The 22,894-nt window shown below is 46.9% G+C and overlaps 2 protein-coding genes and 2 long non-coding RNA genes across 5 annotated transcripts in view; 1 reads left to right on the plus strand and 3 right to left on the minus strand.

Annotated features, from left to right (window-relative positions):
• Nucleotides 1-1,389: 1,389 nt before the first annotated feature.
• On the plus strand, nt 1,390-12,290 carry sec24d (SEC24 homolog D, COPII coat complex component). Of its 2 annotated transcripts, XM_061808283.1 has the most exons (23): nt 1,390-1,534; nt 2,523-2,713; nt 2,846-2,948; nt 3,016-3,137; nt 3,203-3,270; nt 3,319-3,484; nt 3,561-3,676; nt 3,750-3,861; nt 3,931-4,058; nt 5,285-5,423; nt 5,502-5,617; nt 5,686-5,810; nt 6,003-6,194; nt 6,502-6,595; nt 6,683-6,970; nt 7,035-7,131; nt 7,857-8,002; nt 8,079-8,217; nt 8,427-8,545; nt 8,897-9,076; nt 9,999-10,190; nt 10,281-10,370; nt 10,473-12,290. In XM_061808283.1, exons 2-23 carry the CDS (start codon nt 2,563-2,565, stop codon nt 10,611-10,613), a joined length of 3,024 nt encoding a protein of 1,007 aa, XP_061664267.1. In that variant the 5' UTR covers nt 1,390-1,534; nt 2,523-2,562; the 3' UTR covers nt 10,614-12,290. The 2 variants fall into 2 exon arrangements, with proteins under 2 accessions (XP_061664267.1, XP_061664265.1); XM_061808281.1 differs by having other exon boundaries at nt 3,203-3,484.
• On the minus strand, nt 2,841-5,655 carry LOC133494442 (uncharacterized). Its single transcript, XR_009793302.1, has 4 exons — nt 5,516-5,655; nt 5,297-5,431; nt 4,443-4,673; nt 2,841-2,962 (listed from the first exon to the last, which is right to left on the minus strand). It is a non-coding gene; the product is annotated as an uncharacterized LOC133494442 (long non-coding RNA).
• Nucleotides 6,626-10,027, minus strand: LOC133494443 (uncharacterized). The gene is made up of 4 exons (XR_009793303.1): nt 9,912-10,027; nt 8,890-9,092; nt 6,830-7,067; nt 6,626-6,751 (listed from the first exon to the last, which is right to left on the minus strand). It is a non-coding gene; the product is annotated as an uncharacterized LOC133494443 (long non-coding RNA).
• Nucleotides 12,291-12,430: 140 nt separating the features above from the next.
• The window catches only part of kcnip4a (potassium voltage-gated channel interacting protein 4a), a 19,156-nt gene continuing 8,692 nt past the window's right edge, over nt 12,431-22,894 (minus strand). Inside the window, exons 2-8 of the mRNA XM_061808284.1 lie at nt 16,487-16,611; nt 14,743-14,812; nt 14,492-14,670; nt 14,145-14,249; nt 12,718-12,780; nt 12,580-12,641; nt 12,431-12,480 (exon numbers count right to left, since the gene is read on the minus strand). Coding sequence (XP_061664268.1) covers nt 12,594-12,641; nt 12,718-12,780; nt 14,145-14,249; nt 14,492-14,670; nt 14,743-14,812; nt 16,487-16,611 — 590 coding nt within the window. The 3' untranslated portion in view covers nt 12,431-12,480; nt 12,580-12,593. The remainder of the gene's footprint in view (nt 12,481-12,579; nt 12,642-12,717; nt 12,781-14,144; nt 14,250-14,491; nt 14,671-14,742; nt 14,813-16,486; nt 16,612-22,894) is intronic.

The raw sequence follows: 22,894 nt of genomic DNA on the forward strand, positions 1-22,894 counted from the left end.
AAATTAGCCAAAAATATATATTTTAATGAAAAAAATTATATATCACATTTTTAAATGGGTTAATGTTTACATTCGCGACGTGTCGTGTTTAACCCAAGCAAGCACGTTTTGAAATGGTCATTTCATTCAGGAATATTAAAATATTCTAAACGGGACAAGCCAAAAGGAAATGAAGAAGAAGAAGCTAGCTAGCTAGCGTGATAAAAACAAATATAAAATCTATATTATTCAAACTATATATTATTACTACATTGCACTCAGCTTGCAAAATTAGCCAAAGATATATATTTTAATGAAAAAAAAATTAAACATCACATTTTTTAAATGGGTTAATGATTACATTCGCGACGTGTCGTGTTTAACCGAAGCAAGCATGTTTTGAAATGGTCATTGAATTCAGGAATATTAAAATATTCTTAACGGGACAAGCCGAAAGGAAATGAAGAAGAAGAAGCTAGCATGATAAAAACAAATATAAAATCTATATTATTCAAACTATATATTATTACTACATTGCACTCAGCTTGCAAAATTAGCCAAAAATATATATTTTAATGAAAAAAAATTAAACATCACATTTTTAAATGGGTTAATGATTACATTCGCGACATGTCGTGTTTAACCGAAGCAAGCATGTTTTGAAATGGTCATTGAATTCAGGAATATTAAAATATTCTTAACGGGACAAGCCGAAAGGAAATGAAGAAGAAGAAGCTAGCATGATAAAAACAAATATAAAATCTATATTATTCAAACTATATATTATTACTACATTGCACTCAGCTTGCAAAATTAGCCAAAAATATATATTTTAATGAAAAAAAATTAAACATCACATTTTTTAAATGGGTTAATGTTACATTCGCGACGTGTCGTGTTTAACCGAAGCAAGCATGTTTTGAAATGGTCATTTTATTCAGGAATATTAAAATATTCTAAACGGGACAAGCCAAAAGGAAATGAAGAAGAAGAAGCTAGCTAGCTAGCATGATAAAAACAACTATATATTATTACTACATTGCTCTCAGCTTGCAAAATTAGCCAAAAATATTTTTTTCATACATACAAATAAAGTGAATATCACATGTAAAATGGGTTGTTTACATTCGCTACGTGTCGTGTTTATGCGGATGACGTCACATGCACGGGCGCGATCGGTGCATTTGCGCATGCGTACTTTTACTCGTTGCCTTGTCAAGTTAGCGGAAACCAACCGAGTGTCTGAAAAGCCCGGGAGTTTTTTTTTTTTTTCTAGCTCACTCCTTTTTTTGAAACAATATAAATACGTATGCATGTTGTTTTTGGTTTTCGTCTTTTTATTCGCTACATACATCTTTTATTCTTTTTCTGCGATGTTGTATGGCTCGCAAGGCTTACTTCCGGTAGGACTTTGAAAGCGGAAGCGACTCTCGGTTCCGCCGGGTTCCGCCCTCTGCTGACGTCACAGAGTCCGCCCGGTGCTTTTGGAGTTTGACGTGGCACTCGGCATTCCGCGAACCCACCAGACGAGGCCGATTCGAGCCCCGCTGCACAGGTAAAGCACAAAACAACATTTAACACGCGTGGACAGCATCTATTTACATCACCTTCGTTTATTAGCACGCGCGACCGAGTCTGTTCGCGTGACGAGTTTTTAAACATCAAACTTGACACTTGGAAGAGGCTAAGCTAGCAGGATGATGCCCTCTGTGGGAATCATTATTATTATTATTATTCCATTTAAATGTCATTGGACTCGAATAAAAATAATGTTATCGGACTGGAATATAAAAGCATATTTGTCGTCATTTGTGAAACCCCGGGAAAAATTTGGAGCAGTCCTATCAGTTTGACGTGGCAAGTATTTTTTTTTTCCTCCCCTTTTTATAAAATACATTTTTCACGCCTTTTGCTTTTGGTTTCCTGTTTGGCTGAGTTTTTTTTCAAATAAATAAACATGATTTCAAATCATACATGCATTAAATTGAACAGAGTATAACGGGATTAGCATTAAAAAAATAAAAATAAACAGTGCTGAAATAACGGTGTAATAAGGGGGGGGGCTGAAAACTATAAACATAGATAAAAGCTAACAGGAAAAAAAATAATTAACAACCTTTATCCAAACCGGAAACTCTTTGTTAGTTCTCATGGGTGTGTATATATATATATATATATATATATATATATATATATATTTAAAATGAAATGAATAAACTAAAATACTCCAGGCTGTTTGCTAATCGCTCATTGGTGCCCCCTAGTGGCAGTGCGTAGTTTGTTTTTGCCTTCGGTTTCTTGCTGTTGTCTTTCTATTTAGCTCCTCTCATAGATAATAAAAGAGCAGATACGCCCGCTTTATCTCCCGATGAACAACCTCAAAGGTCCATTTTGCACACGGCTGCACGTGTAAAGTATCGGATGTCGTTTGAATCCCTTCGACACGGGTCGCCGGTGCAAAAAGACGCTAGTTTAGCTTTTTTTTTTCTTTTTTTTTTTCGAACCAAAAGAAATATGAAATGCAAACTTTTGCTTCCTCGCAGACTGTCGGAGGCCAGTTCTTGGCATGAGAAGAGCGTCCAAATGAGTCAGCAGGGTTACGTTGCCACGCCGCCGTACTCCCAGGCGCAGCAGGGGCTGGGGGGCTACCAAGGCGGATTCGGACCCGGTCCTGCGCAGCCCCACTACGGACACTACGGGGCGGGACCGCAGGCCTACGGGGGTCCTCCCGCGGGTGAGCGGACGTCACGCAGAGCAGACTGTTGCGTGCTCCCTGATTCATATTCCTCTTATGTTACTGTTTTTGTTTTTATTTTCATTTTTTTTATGTGCAAGTGTGGACAATATTTTGTATCTGTGTGCTTAGCTGCAATGAAGTCGCCGGTGTCCTCGGCTCCCGGCATGCCTCCGCCTCCCGTGTCGGGTCCTTACAATCCAAACAGCCAGCAGAACGGGGCTCATCCACAAAGGTCTGCGGACTTCCCTGCGAGGAAATTCGAACACTTCAGTTTTATTTTATTTTTTTTTTTGTTCCAGGTATCCACCGTCTAGTTTCGGACAAGCCCCGCAGCCGTCGTACAACAGCATGGCCTCTCCGGCCCCGCCTCCACCGATGCCGCCCACCAATCAGATGAGCGCCATGAATTTGGGCAACTACGGTAAGTCGTCAAGAACACGTCGACCTTGCGCGGGGAACCAACGGGGTGCCGCTGGCTTGTTCCAGGACCAGTTCAGAACCCCCCGTCCGCGACAAGTCCCGTGGCCCAGCAGCCTTACCGGGCAGCCCCGCCTCCGGCCGGCACGCAGATGGCCCCGCCGGCCGGCACGCAGATGGCCCCGCCGGCCGGCACGCAGATGGCCCCGCCGGCCAGCACGCAGATGGCCCCGCCGGCCAGCACGTCCATGCGCCAACCCTTCCCTGGACAGACTCTTCCTACAGGGCCCGGAGGGTTCCATCAGCCTGGTCCTGGGCCTCTGGGTCCGCCAGGATACCCGCAACAAGCAGGTACCTGAACGGTGACCCTTTTGATTAGTGACGAAAATATCTTCAAAGTCAAAACTGCGTCACTATTTATGAACAGGTCAGTTTATGGGAGGCCACATGGCAGGACCCCAGCCAGGGGGCTTCCCTGCAGGATTGGGACCACAAGCCGGCCCCCCCCAGAAAAAACTGGATCTGGACTCCATCCCCAGCATCGTGAGTGGACGCCCGCGCGGCATCCGTGCCGCTGCGAATGGGTCAATCGATCCATTACCTTGTATGATTCCAGACCCAAGTCATCGAGGACGACCAAGCCAGACACGGTGGCCAAGTCTTCAGCACCAACATCAGAGGACAAGTTCCACCTCTGGTCACCACCAACTTCACAGTCCAAGACCAAGGTAATGCCCCACTTCTCTCCGTCCTTGAATCATCTCGATCCTTCTCGTGCTGTTCTGACCCTTTCGTAGGCCACGCCAGTCCCAGGTTCATCCGTTGCACCACCTACTCCTTGCCGTGCACCGCCGACCTGGCCAAACAGTGCCAGGTGCCCCTAGCGTGCATCATCAAACCGTTTGCCCGTTTGCCGAAGAATGAGGTAGGTTCCGTAACGGCTGACAAACGCAACGAGTTTGCTTGTAATTTTAGTGAAAAAAAATCCAATCCATCAGGTCAAAGGTCAGATTTGCAGCAAATAATCAATTGCTCACTTCAGTCTGGCGAGTTTCGCCAAAAACAGAGCACTGGATGATTCCACGTGAGCAAGCTACAGACTCCTCTCAATCGGGTTCCGAACTCATCACAGTACAGAATCTGCTCTTATCAAAGTGCTAAATGATATAAGGTTGAATACTGACTCAGGAAAGGGGTCAATTTTGGTCTCAGCACGGTTTTCGATGCGGTAGATCACAATATACCGCTAAACAGCTTGGAAAGGTGGGTAGGACTACATGGAACGGTTCTCAAATGGGTTAGGTCCTACCTGGAGGAAAGGAGCTACTTTGTGACCATTGGAGGCGCTTGGTCTCAGCGAATGGCAATCACCTATGGGGTCCCTCAAGGGTCAGTTCTTGGACCTCTCCTGTTCAGCCTGTATATGCTACCCTTGGGTCAAATTCTTCCAAACTTTAATTTTGACGACCATAGCTGTGCAGATGACTGTAGGCTGTAGGAATCGGAGCGCTCCGTCGTTTCTTCGGTGGTAACTTGAAGTCTGCGTTGAGAAAAGTTAGCCTTGAGAGGAGAAATTTTACAAACCTGACACTACAACGCTAAAATCATTGATCAAGGTCTTCGCTATTTCCTTAGTCTCGTGTAATCTACTTTGTGACCCATGACCTATGGGGTTCCTGAAGGGTCAGTTCTTGGACCTCTCCCGTTCAGGCTGTGCATGCTACCCTTGGGTCAAATTCTTCAAAACTTTAATTATGACTACCATAGCTATGCAGATCAAAGACCAAGTCCGCAACCTTGGTGTGTTATGGTCTTCTGACTGGGGTGTCAGACTGGCAGCTCGTGTTCTGACCAAAACAAAGCGGTCAGAGCACATAACTCCAATCCTAAAGTCCTTGTACTGGCTTCCGGTCAGCTTTAGAATAGATTTTAAAGTTCTGCTACTGGTCTATAAACGAATACATGAGAGAAATGCTTACGGAATCCCAACCCAGTGGAGCTCTGAGAAGGACTGACTCAGGTCAAATAGTGGAGCACAGAGTGTATGAAATGCTACACAAATAAATTAGCTTAGCTTTGCTTCCGCGCATATCGACGCATATTTGTGGTTGACCCCGTCCCAAATTCCCATTTTGGATGTTGTGCGGTCAGACGCCGTTGTACCTGGTGAACCACGGCGAAAGCGGCCCCATCCGCTGCAACCGATGCAAGGCCTACATGTGTCCCTACATGCAGTTCCTCGACGGCGGCCGCCGCTACCAGTGCGCGTTCTGCAACTGCGTCAACGAAGGTGTCGCTCTTAAAAAGAAACCGAACAGTGGCGGGTGATGTTTTGGCGCATTCAAAGCAACTTCGTCGCCCTCTCCAGTGCCCGTCTTCTACTTCCAACATTTGGATCACATGGGCCGCCGGGTGGACTTCTACGAGCGGCCGGAGCTGTCGCTGGGGTCCTACGAGATGGTCGCCACGCTGGACTACTGCAAGGTATTTGAAGCCGCGGCACTGAAACGCGGAGCGGCCGCGCTTGACCCCCGCCCTCGCGTCCTCTGCAGAACAACAAGCCTCCTAATCCGCCCGCCTACATCTTCATGATCGACGTGTCCTACAACAACATCAAGAGCGGCCTGGTCAGGCTCATATGCGACGAGCTGAAGACGCTCCTGGATAAGTTACCCGGGTAAAAACCGGATGCTGACTCAGCCAAATCGAGAACCGATCCATAATCGAATCATTTTCGAGCTAGTTTGATCATTTTGAGGCCTTGCTTAACTTAAAGTTGTCCAAATCCTCGACACGTCTGCCTGGTTATACGTTACACCCCTAACTTTTTAATTGGATAATGCTAAAATGTACTTGCTTCACTCGCCAGGGAGGAGGGGGCCGAGAGCTCGGCCGTCAAGGTGGGCTTCGCCACCTACAACAAGACGCTCCACTTCTACAACGTCAAGAGCTCCCTGTCGCAGCCGCAGATGATGGTGGTGTCCGACGTGGCCGAGATGTACGTGCCGCTTCCCGACGGCTTCCTCGTCGACTTCCGGGAGTCCAGGGGGCTCGTCTGCAAGTAAGAGAGACCCCGCCCTCAAAAGGTGGAAGCGCATTTGAATTAATACCGTGCAGGATTTATAGAAAATTCTTCGAAATGAATCTCAGAGTACAGTGGACTACCCCAACCTTATGATTTTTTTCCCCCAATTTTCCTTTTGTGATTTTTTTTTTTTTTTAATCCCAATTTTTTAAAAATTGATTTTATGTTTTTATTCCCCCCATTTTTCTTTTTAGGGGGCAAGTGTGCTTATTCAATTCTTCGTCAATGCAGTTGGGCATCAAGTTCCATGATTCAATTTTTTATCGTTTTGCGTGCCTCACAGCCTCCTGAACCAGATCCCCGACATGTTCACTGACACCAACGAGAGTGAAACGGTTTTTGCTCCGGTCATCCAGGCTGCTGTGGAGGCGTTCAAGGTCGGTTGTCGACAGCAGGAAATTCCATAGGGACGTCGTAGACCGTCACACCGACAGGGGGCGGGTTTGGTCCTCTCGTCCCACCAGGAAGCGGAATGCAGCGGCAAGCTCTTCATCTTCCACTCGTCCATGCCCACCGCCGAAGCTCCCGGCAAGCTAAAGAACAGGGACGACAAAAAGCTGGTGAACACGGACAAAGAGAAGACCCTGTTCCAGCCCGTCAAGGCCACTTACGAGCAGCTCTCCAAGGACTGCGTGGCTCAGGGCTGCAGCGTGACGCTGTTCCTGTTCCCCAACCAGTACGTGGACGTGGCCACCTTGGCCGACGTGCCGTCGCACACCGGCGGCTCCGTCTTCAAGTACAACAACTTCCAGGTGAGGCTCCAGACCGGCTTCCGGCGAGCCTGCCGGTTCCGCTAACGTTGCGGCGGTGTCGCAGGTGGACACGGACGGGGAGCACTTCCTGCGAGACCTGAGGAAGGAAGTCCAGAAGAGCATCGGCTTTGACGCCATTATGCGTGTTCGTACCAGTACAGGTGAGATTTATTTTTAATATTTCTGCGCAAGACATAATTAAGTCTCGTTTTAACCTGAAAGGTTCAAGTAAAAAAAAAAAAATCATGAAAGTCTTTACTTGAGTTACATAAGTCATAGTCTCATCTTGGTCACGCATTCCAACACACTGATACTACACTACATGCAAGAATTGCATTTTTTGTTGTACTAGTTTTAACTAATACTAAAAGGTTATGATTGAGTGCTACTTTTCTTTTGTAAAACATGAAAACCGCTTGTAGTTTTTGGGTTCTGGACCACCCCCGCAGTAGGTGAAATCTGTAAAGCAGAGGTGTCGAACTCCTTTTCGGCGCGGACCACATCTTAGTTCCAGTTTCCCTCAGAGGGCAGTTATGACTGTGAAGCCATCAAAAAATGAAATCTTGAAATCGCCTTGAACTTACACGCAAAATTTCTGAAATAGCTTTGGAATCAGAACACAGCGCTAATGTGTTTGGTTACACAAAAATGCAAATGTAATCATTTATGATGTATGACGAAGAAATTTAGAACAGATTGTCACAAAAATCATGGAAGTTGATTTGCCACCACGGGCCACGTAAAATCACATGGCGGCCCAGATCTGGCCCCCGGGCCTCGAGTTTGCCACCTCTGCTATAAAGTATCACCACATAATTTTTGGACTTTTTATAGATTTTTTTTAATCTTCTCCACACTCCTAACACATTTTTAAAAAATGTTTAAGGCTTCCGAGCCACCGACTTCTTCGGCGCCATCCACATGAACACCACCACCGACGTGGAGATGGCAGCGGTGGACTGCGACAAAGCGGTGACGGTCGAGTTGAAGCACGACGACGCGCTCAGCGAGGAGACGGGCGCGTTCATCCAGGTGCGTGCCCCCTGACCCTTCGACGCCTCCGACCCCCGTTCCCCGGGCCAAACCAACCGGACCGGCTCTCCCCCAGTGCGCCTTGCTGTACACCACAGTCGGCGGGCAGCGGCGTCTGCGAGTCTTCAACCTCGGCCTCAACTGCAGCTCGCACTTGTCCGAGCTCTACAAGAGCTGCGAGACCGACTCGCTAGTCAACTTCTTTGCAAAATCAGGTGAGTCCTAGTACACTCTTTGTCCTCACGAAGACGATCCAACGCACTAGCAGAACTATAGAACGTCGCCAGTAGTGCCAGTCGTACAGTGTTGTCCACTTGTGAGCGCTTGTTTTAACTTCCTAGTGAGAACAAAGAGCGTAGTTCTAATACTTGGGAGTAGTGGATCTCAAGAATAAGGGTTAAAACCTCATGTGGGGTCCACGCAGCCTACCGCGCCATCCTCAACCAACCCCTGAAGAACGTGCGGGACATCCTGGTCAACCAGACCGCGCACATGCTGGCCTGCTACAGGAAGAACTGCGCCAGTGGCTCGGTCGCCAGCCAGGTGAGCTTCCAAAAGCTTTGGGAAATTTCATACAACCGTCACGCCGATTAAACGTCGCTACTTAGTTGGGTCAAAGCCAACTTAGGGCGGATTAATAGGATCTGTCTGTTTTATTTGCGGACTCTTCCCCATACATTTTTGCAGTTTTTATAGGGTTAGATACAACAGAGTGGACTGCATTTTTTTAGTTCTCGTGTCTTTCTATGTGCATTTGCATTTTGGAGTGACGAGTTCATTTTGGTAATTGTACGGAAATTGCACCCAAGGATGACTCATACAATTAGTATATTAGCATAGTATACTAACATCCTACCAAAGCATGTGATGTGCGGCCTTCTCTGTACCGTGTAGCTGATCCTGCCCGACGCCATGAAGGTATTCCCGGTTTACATGAACAGCCTGATGAAAACGGCCCCGCTGACCGGCAGCACCGAGCTGTCGACGGATGAGCGGGCCCATCAGAGGCTCGCGGTCATGACCATGTCGGCGGAGGACACCCAACTGCTGCTCTACCCGCGCCTTATCCCGCTGGTATGGCCCTTTTTGTCTGGAAACAAATCGGGACCAGAATACAGATCAGTGGCAAGCAGCAAAAGGAATAACCGGATTATAAGCCTCACTCAGTACAAATGCCATTTGGTACATATATAAACCGCACGTGTGGAAAAGCCGCAAGTGCCCACATTGACACACGAGATATTTACACGTAAACAGGAAAAGTTTTCGTTTTAACACCTTAGCTTAACTTAGCAACAACACGGTATGACGAACAGGGCTGATTAAATCAAAACAAAAAAAACACACCGGTGTAAAAAAACAAACAACAAAAACAGCCACGGCAGCTACACAATAGCATAGCACTAACAGGGCTGGTTAAAAGAAAAAAAAATAAAATCACTGAGACGCGCATGTAACCCACCAGGAACACGCTAGCGCGGCGCTAACAGGGCCGGTTGAAAGAAAAATGTATCGATTAAAAATCACTGAGACACGGCAGCAACACACTAGTACAGTGCTAACGCTAGCGCAGTGCTAACAGGGTCGGTTAAAAAAAAAAAAAAAAAACATACCTAAATCACTGAGACACGGCAGTAGCACAGCAGCAACACGCTAGCACAGTGCTAACAGGGCCAGTTAAAGACAAAACTAAATCACTGAGACGCGCCAGTAATACAGCAGCAACACGCTAATGCTAGCACGGCGCTAACATGGCCTGTTTAAAAAAAAAAAAAAACATACCGGTAAAATTCACTGAGACACGACAGTAACAGCAGCAACATGCTAGTACAGTGCTAACGCTAGCACAGCGCTAACAGGGGCGGGTTATATATATATAAAAAAAAAAAAAAAACCAAACATCACTTACCGGTAAAAGTCAGTTCCCCGGCACATATAGTCCACCAGTCTCACTCTTACCTTTTCCGCTATTACATTTTTTATTTTTATTTTTTAGCATAACATTGACGTCGGCAGCGAGGCCCCGCCCACTCCGGTGCGCTGCTCCGAGGAGCGGCTGGCGGACGGCGGCGTGTTCCTGCTGGAGAACGGCCACGCCTTGTTCCTCTGGTTGGGCCAGGCCAGCCCGCCGGACGTGGTCCAGAGCCTCTTTAACGTGCCCTCCCTCGCCCACCTGCAGCCCCACGCGGTCAGAACCGGCAATCCCGACACAGACTGGGGTCAATTCGGGCCGCGAAATCGTCGACTTAACCAGTTCATTTTTTTTTTTTCTTATCAGTGTGCACTACCAGAACTGGACAACGCGCTATCCAGGAAAGTCCGATCCATCGTTAACGACCTTCTGGAAAAGAGGCCTAGATCTATGAAGGTAACGCGCCCGTCGTCTTATTAAATTCATATTTCCAAAATGCTCATGTTTTTATCTATACCCCCCCCCCCCACACACACACACACACACACAACAACAAAGCTTCACATCGTGAGGCAGAAGGACAAGCCCGAGATGATGTTCCGACAGTTCCTGGTCGAGGACAAAGGCCTGCACGGCGGGAACTCCTACATGGACTTTCTATGCTCCGTTCACCGGGAGATCAGACAACTGCTCACTTAGGGAAGAAAAAACATGGGGATGCCCCCCCCCCCAAAAAAAAAAAAATAATAATAATCCCCACTCTACAAACTCAGTGACTTTTTACATTCCTGGGACCAAACACAAAGTCACATTTAACCCCACAAGTGCCAAAGTTGCCCCCCCCCCGGGGCAAACATTCCTGCTTCCTGGTTGCCTCCAGAAATATGACCCCCCCCCCCCACCACCACCAACCCACGTGTGTTTTTGTCCTTATTATATTCAGCGAATTGAAGTCACTTTTAAAGCCAGTCCAATCCAGAATGATGAAAAAATGATTTTTAAAAAAAGGGAAGTTTCAAGAATACCTTTTTCATTTTCTGCAAAAATTGTCGACGTTACTAATTCCATATTTTTTTTTGTACAAGATAATTCCAACATTTCCTGTCTGCCTTTTAGTTTATATTTGACAACCTATTTGGTTTGTATTAAAACATAACCTCAGGTCATTTGAGTGATATTTTATTTTTCTTTTTTAAATTGATATGACTTAAAAAAAAAAGCCCCAAAAAGTGAAAACCTCACGTCATTTGAGTGGGTTATTTTATCATTTTTTTTAAATTGATATGACTTAAAAAAAAAAAAAGCCCCAAAAAAGAGAAATCACTAGAGGGCAGCAGTGCACAAAAAATAAAACAAATACTGTATGATAAACTTAGAAAGTAGATAATTTTTTTTGTTCATAAGTTTATTTTCACCTTGTGGTATATTTACAGAAATGTAGAAAGGCATCACGATGCCATGCCAAGATTTGTTTTCCTTACCTTGGAGAAGAAAAATTAAATAAATACAACGGACGTGCCTGCCATAGATAAATAGACATAGATAATGTCATAGATATACAACATTAGGAGCCATTCGAGGGAAATAAAGTGAAAAGTAGGTACAATTGACACTTTACCAAAAAAAAAAAGCATAAACGCATATACTGTAATTTCCGGCCCACAAGCCGCTTTCAACCCTGCGGTTTATGCGGTGATGCTAACGTTAGCGCAGCGTTGGCGTTAGCGCAGGGCTAGCGTTAGCATTAAACTCTTTCTGCGTACCGAGGCTTATAACCAGGGGCGCGCCATAGGCCGGGAAATTACGATAAAACAAAGTGCTTGAAAATGAAAATTATTGGTTACTATCATCTATAAGCTGCTCTGAAAATGGATGTTCAAGACATAAATTTAATGTAAACCGTGTACTTGTGCGTACACGTCTGGTCTACACTACTGTTAATTACACACTATTAAGATTCGGGATTCTCAAAGTGTGGTACGTGGGCTCCCCCCGGTGCACAGGTGTCAAACTTCAGGCCTGCGGGGCCCGATCTGGCCCCGCCGCTTTATTTTATGTTGCCCGCGTAGAATCCAGGGTGTCATTTTTCACGATTCTTGCCAAATCTGTACCAAAATTTTAAAATGTCATGATCATCAACGACGACGACGACGAGATAGAAGCAGTTTTTTGGTTTACCAATGAAATATTTTGATTGTTTCACAAACGCAACGGCCCGAAGAGGGGAAGCCGGAACCAGAATGTGGCCCGCGAGAAAAACGGAGTTCGACACCCTTGCACTAGTGGGACATGAATGAATTTCTCTAGTTGCTAAGCTAAGTACAGTTCAGTTGTATTTAACATTGAAATACATTTTTTTTTAAACGTTCCTATATTTAAGTGCAGTGTTGATTTTTAAAACTGTGCACCATGTAACAATATTAAACACTTTTTCGGAATCCATATTTTTTTTTTTTGCTGACGAGCACTACTATACTACTACTGTTGGCCATGGTGATGGTACTTGGAGATTGTACCTGGAGACTGGAATGTGGATGAATGGTAACGGCGAGGTCACGGACATCACCTATGATGGGGGAAAAAAAAAAAAAAAAAAAAATCATAATTACAAAAAAATACATATTTTGTTGTCAGCCATCAACAACACCATACGATTAACGCTCACCCCGCGGCGTAAAGTTAAAGGACGTTTTCAAAGAGGTGCATGGAGCGCATGATGTTTTCATCCTGACGACAAAAACAAAACACCAAAGTTAAGGCAGAGGACGACGGGCGACTCCGCCGCCACGGCGTCGCCGCTTACGTTTTGGCAGCAGTCGATGAACTCGTCGATGGTCACCACGCCGTCTTTGTTCTTATCCATTTTCTGGAAGTGCATGAGAGGACCGATCCAATAAATAAATAAATACATACTTGATTTGTTTCCATTGTTCCGTTTTCTAAATAAGACCTTGTAAGACCTGCAAGCGGAGTGGGGGTTGGCCTCATCTACAGCAACGTGGCAACTTGTTTGTGCAGTTGCGAGCTTAAAAGGTCAAAGGTCATTCTAAAATAGATATTGCAATGAAAAATACTCATTTTCGGCGCCGAGGTGACTTATCACGACGCCGAGCCGGGCCACTTTACGGCGTTGTCGTCGCAGGCGGCTGAGTGCGCCTTTGCCGGCAGGGTTGTTCAAAGCCGACGCCGTCCGCGAGCCCGACCCGGCAGCTGTCCGACGCGCACATGGACACATTTAGCACCCCTGTCATACGGACGCCGATCTTTTGGCACGTTATGAGGTGGTCTGCCCAAACTATTATTTTTTTTTTAGTAGCTGTATACACACCTACCTCTCGTTTGGGACCCACGAAGCTCTCGTTCTTTGCACCCGTGCAATTCATTTTTCACGACAAACCGGGTCTCTTGGAAAAGTATGAAAGGTAAATCCCTCCTCCCGAATGTTCGAGCAATGTCCAGCAATGCAACGAGCCGGCATTTTGGCTAACACGAAGGAACAACGAGCGACCTTCCCCGCAGGTAAAACTAATAGAAACAAACGAGTCCGCTTGACCGGGCACCTGCCTCCGACGTCACTTCCTGCTTCTTCTCGAAAACAAATCTCTCGAGAGGATTTTCATGGCGGGATTTACAAAAAGCCATAAACGTCAAAATCACGTTTTATGGTGAAAAAAACGGATGGGTCTTTACCGGCTGCCGTTTTTTCATTAATAACATACTAAAAATCATTTCATGACACTTGACCTTTACAATTAGCTGGAAAAACAGCAGACCTAACTTGATCGAATAATTGAATCATAACCCCACTCGCAATATTGCTAAACCAAATGAGTCGAGAGAGCAAAATGGTTAGCAATGGCTAGCAACCGTGATTGGCATTAGCGCGGTAGCAATTACCTATTTAGGTAAAAAAAATAAAATGCTAACTACCGTAGCTAACTACCATTCACCTCACTCACCCCCATTTTGTTATAACGTCCTAAAAAATGTACTTAAAATGCTCATTTTTCAATCCAGGCAAAGATCATATTTGGCCCAGCACTGCGTCCGTCGGCAATAAGTGTCCGTGTGAAACAAAGGATCTAGCGCTTATGTATAGTACTTTTTAGCATTTGCCCGTGATGCTAAAGTGAAGCCTTCGACTTTATTAACAGGGTAAAATACATATTTGGTAGAGTAGCGTTATTTCCATTAATGCAGAGATTTTTTTTTTTCCCATCCAGAACTTGCCTGGAAGAAGATTTCGACATGCTGGCGCGGAGTCTCCTCTTTGAGCACGGGGTACGTGCATTTGCCCATCATGTCGTAAATGGCCTTCATGATGTCGAGCATCTCCTGCAGGACAACGGTCGTAATCCTATTAATAATAATTCCGCTTTTGGAATCAGAAATCAAGGGGAGTGGGTTTATCAAGTACTGTTTGGCAACACACAAAAATCACGGAAGTTGGTACAGACGATTTGCCTTCGCGGGGCCACATAAAATCATGTGGCGGGCCGGATCTGGCCCCCGGGCCTTGAGTTCGACACCGGTGTCCTGAAAAAAACAAAACCAAAAACAAACATACAGTTCTGTACCTCTTTTGTGATGTAACCGTCTTTATTGATGTCATAAAGGTTGAAGGCCCAGTTGAGTTTCTCTTGAATGGTGCCCCGCAGGAGGACGGAAAGACCGGTCACGAAATCCTCGAAGCTGACGGAGCCGTTGTGATCCGTGTCGAAGGCGTTGAACAGGAAGTGAGCGTACGTCGACGCGTCTGGTGGGGGGGGGAGAACTCAGCGGCGGCCCGTGTCTGACCCGTCTCGCTAAAAACGGGATTTTGACCAACCTCCTTGTGGGAAGAACTGGGAGTAAATGTCTTTGAAGGTTTCCTCATTGACGACGCCGCTCGGGCATTCCTGCCAGACAATTACACATTTACTGCGTAAAATATTTTTTTTTTTGGTCTTTACCGTTGTGGAAGAAATGTACTTGAGCGGTCTGCCGCCATTTGCAATGTCAATAAGGATAACTTTTTCAAAAATAGGACTCAAAAGCGCGCCTATTTAAGCATAGGCGACATTCCACGTAATTTCCTCATGTATAATACGCACCCGTGTATAATACCCACCCGCAAAGTTGACCTCAAAACTCTGGAAAACCTCGGATTTTGCTTCTAATTTTTTTTTTTATAACATATTTACCATTACTGATCAAATATGAAAATGGCTCCAAAAAATAACCACGCATCTGAAACACATTTTGACTCTAAAAAGTAATAACACAGTAAGAACAGATTTCCCTCACACGCTACATTTTTCCCGTCACGTTCACTAAACTTAATCTTGATTTTATGTTGTCGGCCTTTTTTTGGGGGGGTCACGGTTTCATCATCCATGAACATATGAGAAATATTTGAACACTCCCGGCTGGTGTTATCGCCTTAATTGACTCCTTCTGCTTGAGCGTAATTACATATCGCAGAACTACTACGCTCGTCAGTGCTTCGACAACATTACAGGCACGCCTTGCTCATGTTTTTCTCTGATTTTAAACTGCGATTCAATGGAATTTACCTGGCTTTCTTTTCGCCGCTAATGCTAACGACTGCGTAAAAACCCTGTAGAATAGTGATCCTTTTTTTTTAAGGGTCAATGTAGTGCTACATATATGCTAACAGCAACAACTTTTAGTAGCTAATGTGCAGATTTACAATATCGACAGGAACTAATGCAAGTAAAGAGCAACGTCAAACTTAATTTCCGACAACTACAGCACTGAAGTGCCTGCACGCATTTGATTTTGGTCACTTCACTGACGCAGGACATGTCTAACAAGCATGAGCTTGTTTGCGCGTAGACCAGCAGACAAATGAAATACTAGTGTCTTTCTCGAAAGTGTAGTTTCGGAAAATAGTGAATGCGCATATGGATCGAACACATTTATTTTGTAATTGGTTGCTGGTTTTCCAGATTTCAGTCTGGCCCCCTCACCCACGAGTCGAGGTCAGGTCGCGGGGAAAGTAGCTTCAGCAGGGATACCCAGACTTCCCTTTCCCCAGCCACTTCTTCCAGCTCTTCCAGAGGGATGCCGAGGCGTTTCCAAGCCAGCCGAGAGACATGGTCTCTCCGGCGTGTCCTGGGTCGTTTTCGGGGTCTCTTCCCGGTGGGAGGCATTCGAATCAGATGCCCCAGCCACCTCATCTGGCGGAGCAGCGGTTCGACAGTGAGGCCCTCCCAGATGACCGAACTTCTCACCCTAAGAGACTTCCCAGACTTCCCTTTCCCCACCCACTTCTTCCAGCTCTTCTGGAGGGATCCCGAGGCGTTGCCAGGCCGGCCGAGAGACATAGTCTCTCCAGCGTGTCCTGAGTCGTCCTCGGGGTCTCTTTCCGGCGGGACGTGCCCGGAACACCTCACCGGGGAGGCATCCGAATCAGATGCCCCAGCCATAACCCATCTCTAAGGGAGAACCCGTACACCCTGTGGAGGAAACTCTTGTATCCGGGAGGAGAACAAGATCTGTTGTGATTCTCTGAATGTTGCTCGCAGGCGCACTCGAAACGAAATACCCGACGCGGAGGTGCGACTTACGTTCTTGAAGCCGCGGTAGAGGATCTGCAGCTCCTTACGGGAAAACCGCGTCTGCGCTTCCAGCTGTCCCAGGCCTTCGGGGCGGTGGCGCACGGCCGACAGTTCCAGCTCATCTTCGACGCTGTCTGGAGGACCAAGATAAGGGGGTCAAACTTTGGAGGCAGCAGTCCCCCGGGCTAACCTCGCAGTTTGAGGCTAGTGGAGCGAGTGGAGCCGGGATTACCTTTATTACCGCAAAGGATCACAAACAGAACACTTGTGACCTCTGTAAAGCTGACGTTCACGGCCTAATCTTAGTGAGTTATTTTCATGTTCTATAGACTCGTTACGGTTTCCCCTCAGAGGGCCTTTACGACAATGAAATCATAAAAATCTTTAATCGCCTCCTCATGACACATGACATTTATGAACAAAGTTTTGGAATCAGAAATCAAAGGGACTAGGTTTTTCAACTCCTCAACTCCGTCCAGCCATTTCCTTCGCCGCTTATCCTCACGAGGGTCACAGGGAGTGCTGGAGCCTATCCCAGGTGTCAACGGGCAGGAGGCGGGATGCACCCTGAACTGGTTGCCAGCCAGTCGCGGGGCACAGTGAGACAAACGGTCGCACTCGCAATCACACCTTGGGGCAATTGAGGCTTCTTTTTGGGATGTGGGAGAAAACCGGAGAGCCCGGAAAAAAAAAACGACGCAGGAACGGCGGGGGGGGGGGGGGGACGTGCAAACTCCACACAGGCGGTTCCGGGATTGAACTACGAGGCCAACGCTTTTCCAGCTGATCCACCGTGCCGCCTCATTTATGATATGACAATTTGAAATTTAGCCACTGATTTGAACAAGAATCATGGAAGTTGACACATGATTTGTCTTCGGGGGGCCACAAAAAAAAAATCATATGCCAGGCCAGATCTGGCCCCGAGGCCTGGGGTTTGACACCCGTGCACTAGAGTGTGCCCACATCAAAATGGCACTTGAGGGTTTGATTACTAAGATCATTTCAATGTTTGTGACCCAGAACTAGAGTACGTCTACCATCCTTGTGGAGCAGGTCGGGAGCCCTCGCTATCCTAGATCACATCAACGATGGGAAAACGGGCATTTGAACAAGGGTGTGCAGACTTTTGCTACCCCGTGTTCATCACAGTGAAAGGGTGCGAGACTTTTTTTTTTTTTTGGGTCACGTGGCTAACGAAACGACCTTGACGAACTAACCCAGTAATGCGTCCTAAAAATAAAATTGAAAAGAAAAACTAACAAGCTACCCAATCATTTTTTAATTGTTATTCCTCAGACAGGGTCAGAAGAAATCCTAATAATGTACTGCCAAAACGCATTTTCCCAAAGTTGTCGACGAGCGCTAATGGTCGGGGGGGGGGGGGGGGGACGGGTAAACAAAACAATCGTAATTTGCGCTGTGGCGGATCGTTGGCGAGTGCAGATGGCAGCCGTTAACGCACTTGACGCATTTCCCGGCAACGAGGGAGACATTTTGTTGACGTCTTCGGGGCCCCTTTGATTAATCGACGAGCGCACAATCGCCTCCTTTGCGCGTCTTTCACTGACTTTCACACCAGACGGGCGTGAATTGGGAAGCGCCGCCCCCCGCCGTGGGAGAAGCCAGATGTCCTGACGAGAAGCTCAAGGACAAAAAGCTGGCCCATATTTCTCGAGCGGCTTTTTCCCAGGGGGTTGGTTTGCAAAACCACCGCCACGTCAAACAGATCCCTGAAGATGGCGCGGTTGGTGCGTCGCTTTGGATTTGAGATCAGCACAGATTCTGTGGAGAAGATCAGGATTAGGGATCTCGTTGTTGTAGCCAGGCAATCGGATTGTTCACTCGACTTCTAGTTCCAGGAAGGCAGCCACTTCCTTCGGGCAGGGAACGAGGAGCTGGTGTGCGCCTCACTGATTGCTGCCGGTGGGTGCCGCGTCGGGGACCGGCAGGACCATGACAACAAGAGTCCTTCGAAGGGGTACTACAGACGTGAGGCAGGTCTTTGACAAGTGCTTTACAACGGGGTTACTCGACAAATACAATCTGTATTTCGAAAATCCAAATATCTGACTCGAAATTATTGAGCGCCACACAATCCCAGTCGATAAAAACAAAAGAAAACCAAACAAAGTCCCGGCTGTGTAGTGAAAAAGTTTTTGGGACGGGGTGGTGGTGCTGGGGGGTGGGGGTTGGGGGGGGGGGTCTGCTCTCCAATCAGATAACACACTCGGAAGATTCCAGAGATGGACGCACAAACAAGCCCGAACCAGTTGATGTGCGCCGTAAGTCATCGGTGTTATTTAATAAAAGTGCCAGCGGTATTTTACGACTGGCGGGGGAAACCGGAGTACCAAATTTTACATATATGGACTTTAAAAAAAATGCCTGCAGTTTTCGCGAGATAAAACCGTGCCAATCATCCGCGCTCGCTATCGATTCTCTCTTGTTCCAGATCGGCAGCGTTATCGTCTCAATCGCAATCTATTACTGGTGACGTTTTCGTTCAAAGAGATTGGCTCTTACTTTGAATCCGCCGCAGACTTACTTGAGTGTAACCCGCCCCCCTCCCCCGAGGGTAGCCTGCCTGCAAAAGGCCGCGTCAATCACTTCCCCGTGCTAAACAGGCGTTGAGGAACATAGCCGGAAAGCTAATTGTGCCACACGCTTGTTGTCCTTTGAATTGATTTCTGGAGATACATAATTGTGTGGTGCTGGGAAGGGAAAAAGCTACCCCCCCAATCCCCCCCCCCGCCCCCCCCAAAAAAAACACCAATTAAGCGAAGCAACTCAAAATGATGGATGGCGCTAAAGTGGCTGAGTTAGCATAACGCGGCGCAGTTCTGCACTCCGCACAAAATGTGATATTTTTGCTAACGGTGGATTCAGAAACATTGATGTTTAACGTTGTCCAGCTGGGGCTGCACAAGGGGGGGGGGGGGGGGGGCAGCTGTGTCCACAGAATCAAGTTCAACCAAGTGTGCAGTCTCAGGAAACAACTTAACACCCCCCCCCACTCTCAAATATGCCCCAGGGGAAGAACCAATATCACGAAAACATCTTGCGTTAATATTTCTCGTTAGGGCTACTTTGGAGTACAATAATTTTCCCCATTTGTTTGGAATTTGCAGGACATTTAAAAAAAATGTGTTAAGAAATGAAACATATTTCGAATTAAGGATGAAAATATAAAGACACAACAACAGGTACTAGACAGTTCTACTAGACAATTCTATGATGGATACTAGACAAAAACTTCCACAGTGGGTAGTACACAGTTGTATATTATATTATATTGCAGAACGGAAACAGTGAAGAAAATAAGTATTTGAACAGCGTGCTCTATTGCAAGTTCTCACACTTAGAAATCATGGAGGGGTCTGAAATTTTCATCGTAGGTGCATGTCAAGATCATCTAAAACGAAAAATCCAGAAATCACAATGTATGATTTTGCAAATAAGTATTTGAGTACCTGTCTATCAGCTAGAATTCTGGCCCTCAAAGACCTGTTAGTCCGCCTTTAAAAGTCCACCTCCGCTCCAAGTATTATCCTGAATCAGATGCACCTGTGTGAGGTCGTTAGCTTCATAAAGGCACCTGTCCACCCTATACAATCTTTAAGACTCAAACATGTAACATGGCCAAGACCAAAGAGCTGTCCAAAGACACCAGAGACAAAAATTGTACAATTCCACACGGCTGGAAAGGGCGACGGAGAAATTGCCAAGCAGCTTGGTGAAAAAAGGTCCACTGTTGGAGCAATCATTCGAAAATGGAAGAACCTGAACATGACGGAGTGGACCCCCATGCGAGATATCACCTCGTGGGGTCTCAACGGTCCTTAGAAAGGTGAGGAATCAGCCCAGGACTACACGACAGGACTTGGTCAATGACCTGAAAAGAGCTGGGACCACCGTTTCTAAGGTGACTGTTGGTAATACACTAAGACATCATGGTTAGGTCATGGCAGGGAAGGTTCCCCTGCTTAAACCAGGACATGTCAAGGCCAGTCTCAAGTTTTTCAATGACCATTTGGATGATACAGTGGCGTCACGGGAGAAAGTTTTGTGGTCAGATGAGACCAAAATGGAACTTTTTGGTCATAATTCCACAATCCATGTTTGGAGGAAGACAAATGAGTTCCATCCCAAGAACACCATCCCTACTGTGAAGCATGGTGGTGGTAGCATCATTTTGGGGTTGTTTTTCTGCACATGAGACAGGACGACTCCACTGTATTCAGGAGATTTTGGGGAACAACCAATTTTCCCTCAGTCAGAGCACTAAAGTCTTTGAACATGACAATGACCCCAAGCACACAGGCAGGAAAACCAAGGAGTGTCTCCGTAAGAAGCTTATCAAGGTTCTGGCGTGGCCTAGCCAGTCTCCAGACTTAAACCCAAAAGAAAACCTTTGGAGGGAGCTGAAACTCTGTGTTTCTCAGCTACAGCCCAGAAAACTGTCTGATCTAGGGAAGATCTGTGTGGAGGACTGGGCCAAAATCCCTCCTGCAGTGTGCGCAAACCTGGAGAACAACTACAGGAAACGTTTTGACCTCTGTAATTGCAAACAAAGGCTAGTCTACAAAATATTAACATTGGTTTTTCCTCAAGTGTGTCAAATACTTATTTGCAGCTGTATCACACAAATAAATCATTTCTGGATTTTTCTTTTTAGGTTATCTCTCTCACAGCGGACATGCACCGACGATGAAAATCTCAGACCCCTCCATAATTTTTAAGTGGGAGAACTTGCAATATCGCAGGGTGTTCAAATACTTATTTTCTTCACTGTATTTGACATTTTTATGATTAGTCGACCGTTTTACAACAGGCAGTTGTACTAGGCAGTTGTGCTGTGTCGTAGACAATTCTACAACAGTGAAGACAAGGTAGTAGACCGTAAATCTACCTGAAGTGATTTTCGAACTAAAACAAGAATCTGTCTACCATTATTGAGCATCCCACCAGTCCCATAATTGTGAAATGATTTTTCCCTGCCCCCGCAGTTCTGAACTTCGCACCTGAGACTGACAAGACGCTTGATTATTCCATAGTGTTTACCCCACCCCCCAGCCCCCAGACACGCTGATAACGACACGCACGGGTTGTCTAGCCTCATCGATTTCCATTCGGGAGGCAAACCTCGGGCTCGATCCGAGACAAGTACGCCCGCATCCCGATTAGAATGCGGCAGACACGGAGACTTGTGAGGAACTTGTGAGCGTCGGTCCTGATTGGAAGCGTGCTACCAGTGGCGTTGGTCCAGGTTGATCTGATGAGACGACCGCGGCCGGGATTAAAGGGCTTGCTCGGTCGGGTCTGACGGACTGAGGGGGGCCACGGTAATTAGGTTGGGTTTTCCTTGAGATGCGTATGATTCCTGATTTTGGAATCAGAAATCAAGGGGAACGGGTTATATATCTCCCAGTTAACATTTATGACATGACAATTTGAAATTTTGGTACAGATCTCAACAAGAATCGCGGGCGTGATTTGCCTTTGCGGGCGACGTAAAAATCATAGGGGCGGGCCGGATCTGGCCCCCCGGCCCTCGGGTTTGACACCTGTGCGCTGAATTATTCCATGATTACACATAACATCAAATCATGAAGACAACTGGTACTAGACGGCTGTAGGACAGACAATTCTGCAATAAGTACTAGACAGTTCCACATCGGGTACTAGGCAGTTTTTCACAACGGGTGAACGGCAATTCGTCCTCAACGGTACTGGACAAGTCCAACGTACTAGAAAAGCTTCTTACGACAGGATTGAGATTTTTTTTTTACGACAAAGTACTCGGATATTTTCAACAGGATACTACTTACTAGACTTCTTTATGACAGGGACTAAACGAGTTCTAGACATCCTGTCTGTGGGCTCACTTGTTGCTTGAGGTCTTACCCTCTGAGAAGTTGATGATCCCCAGAAGGTGCAGGAGCTTGATGGATGCCAAGACCAGCGCCACAATGCCCACCGTTTGGAGCCCCTCCGTCTGCCAGACGACACTCAGCACCGCGCCGCTCTCGGACCACTCGTCACCCCCGCGCCCCCAGCCGGAGCCCGACCCGGAACCGCCACCCTCCTCGCCTTCAAAGCCCCCGGGGTCGGGGCCCGGTCCCGCGCTCCAGTTTCCCCGCGCCCACTCCAGCGCTGAACTGGGCCGGGCGCACGCGCCGGGCGGCCCCCGGCACCTGCCTCCCGGCTGCCCGCTCCCTAAATCCAGCACGACGCAGGAACCTCGAGGTTGCCGGGGTCACCGGAAGGATCGCGCGGCATCGGCGAGGACCCGGAACGCGATCCAGGCGGCGACGCCGAGGAAACCGACGGGGGCAAACTCCGCTTTTGCACTTCGGGAGCGCCGAGCGAGGGGAGGATGGCGAGGGAGGAGTAGGATGAGGGCGGGATGTGTTA

The sequence above is a fragment of the Syngnathoides biaculeatus genome, chromosome 21, assembly GCF_019802595.1.
Source record: "Syngnathoides biaculeatus isolate LvHL_M chromosome 21, ASM1980259v1, whole genome shotgun sequence".
NCBI classification, from domain to species: Eukaryota; Metazoa; Chordata; class Actinopteri; order Syngnathiformes; family Syngnathidae; genus Syngnathoides; species Syngnathoides biaculeatus.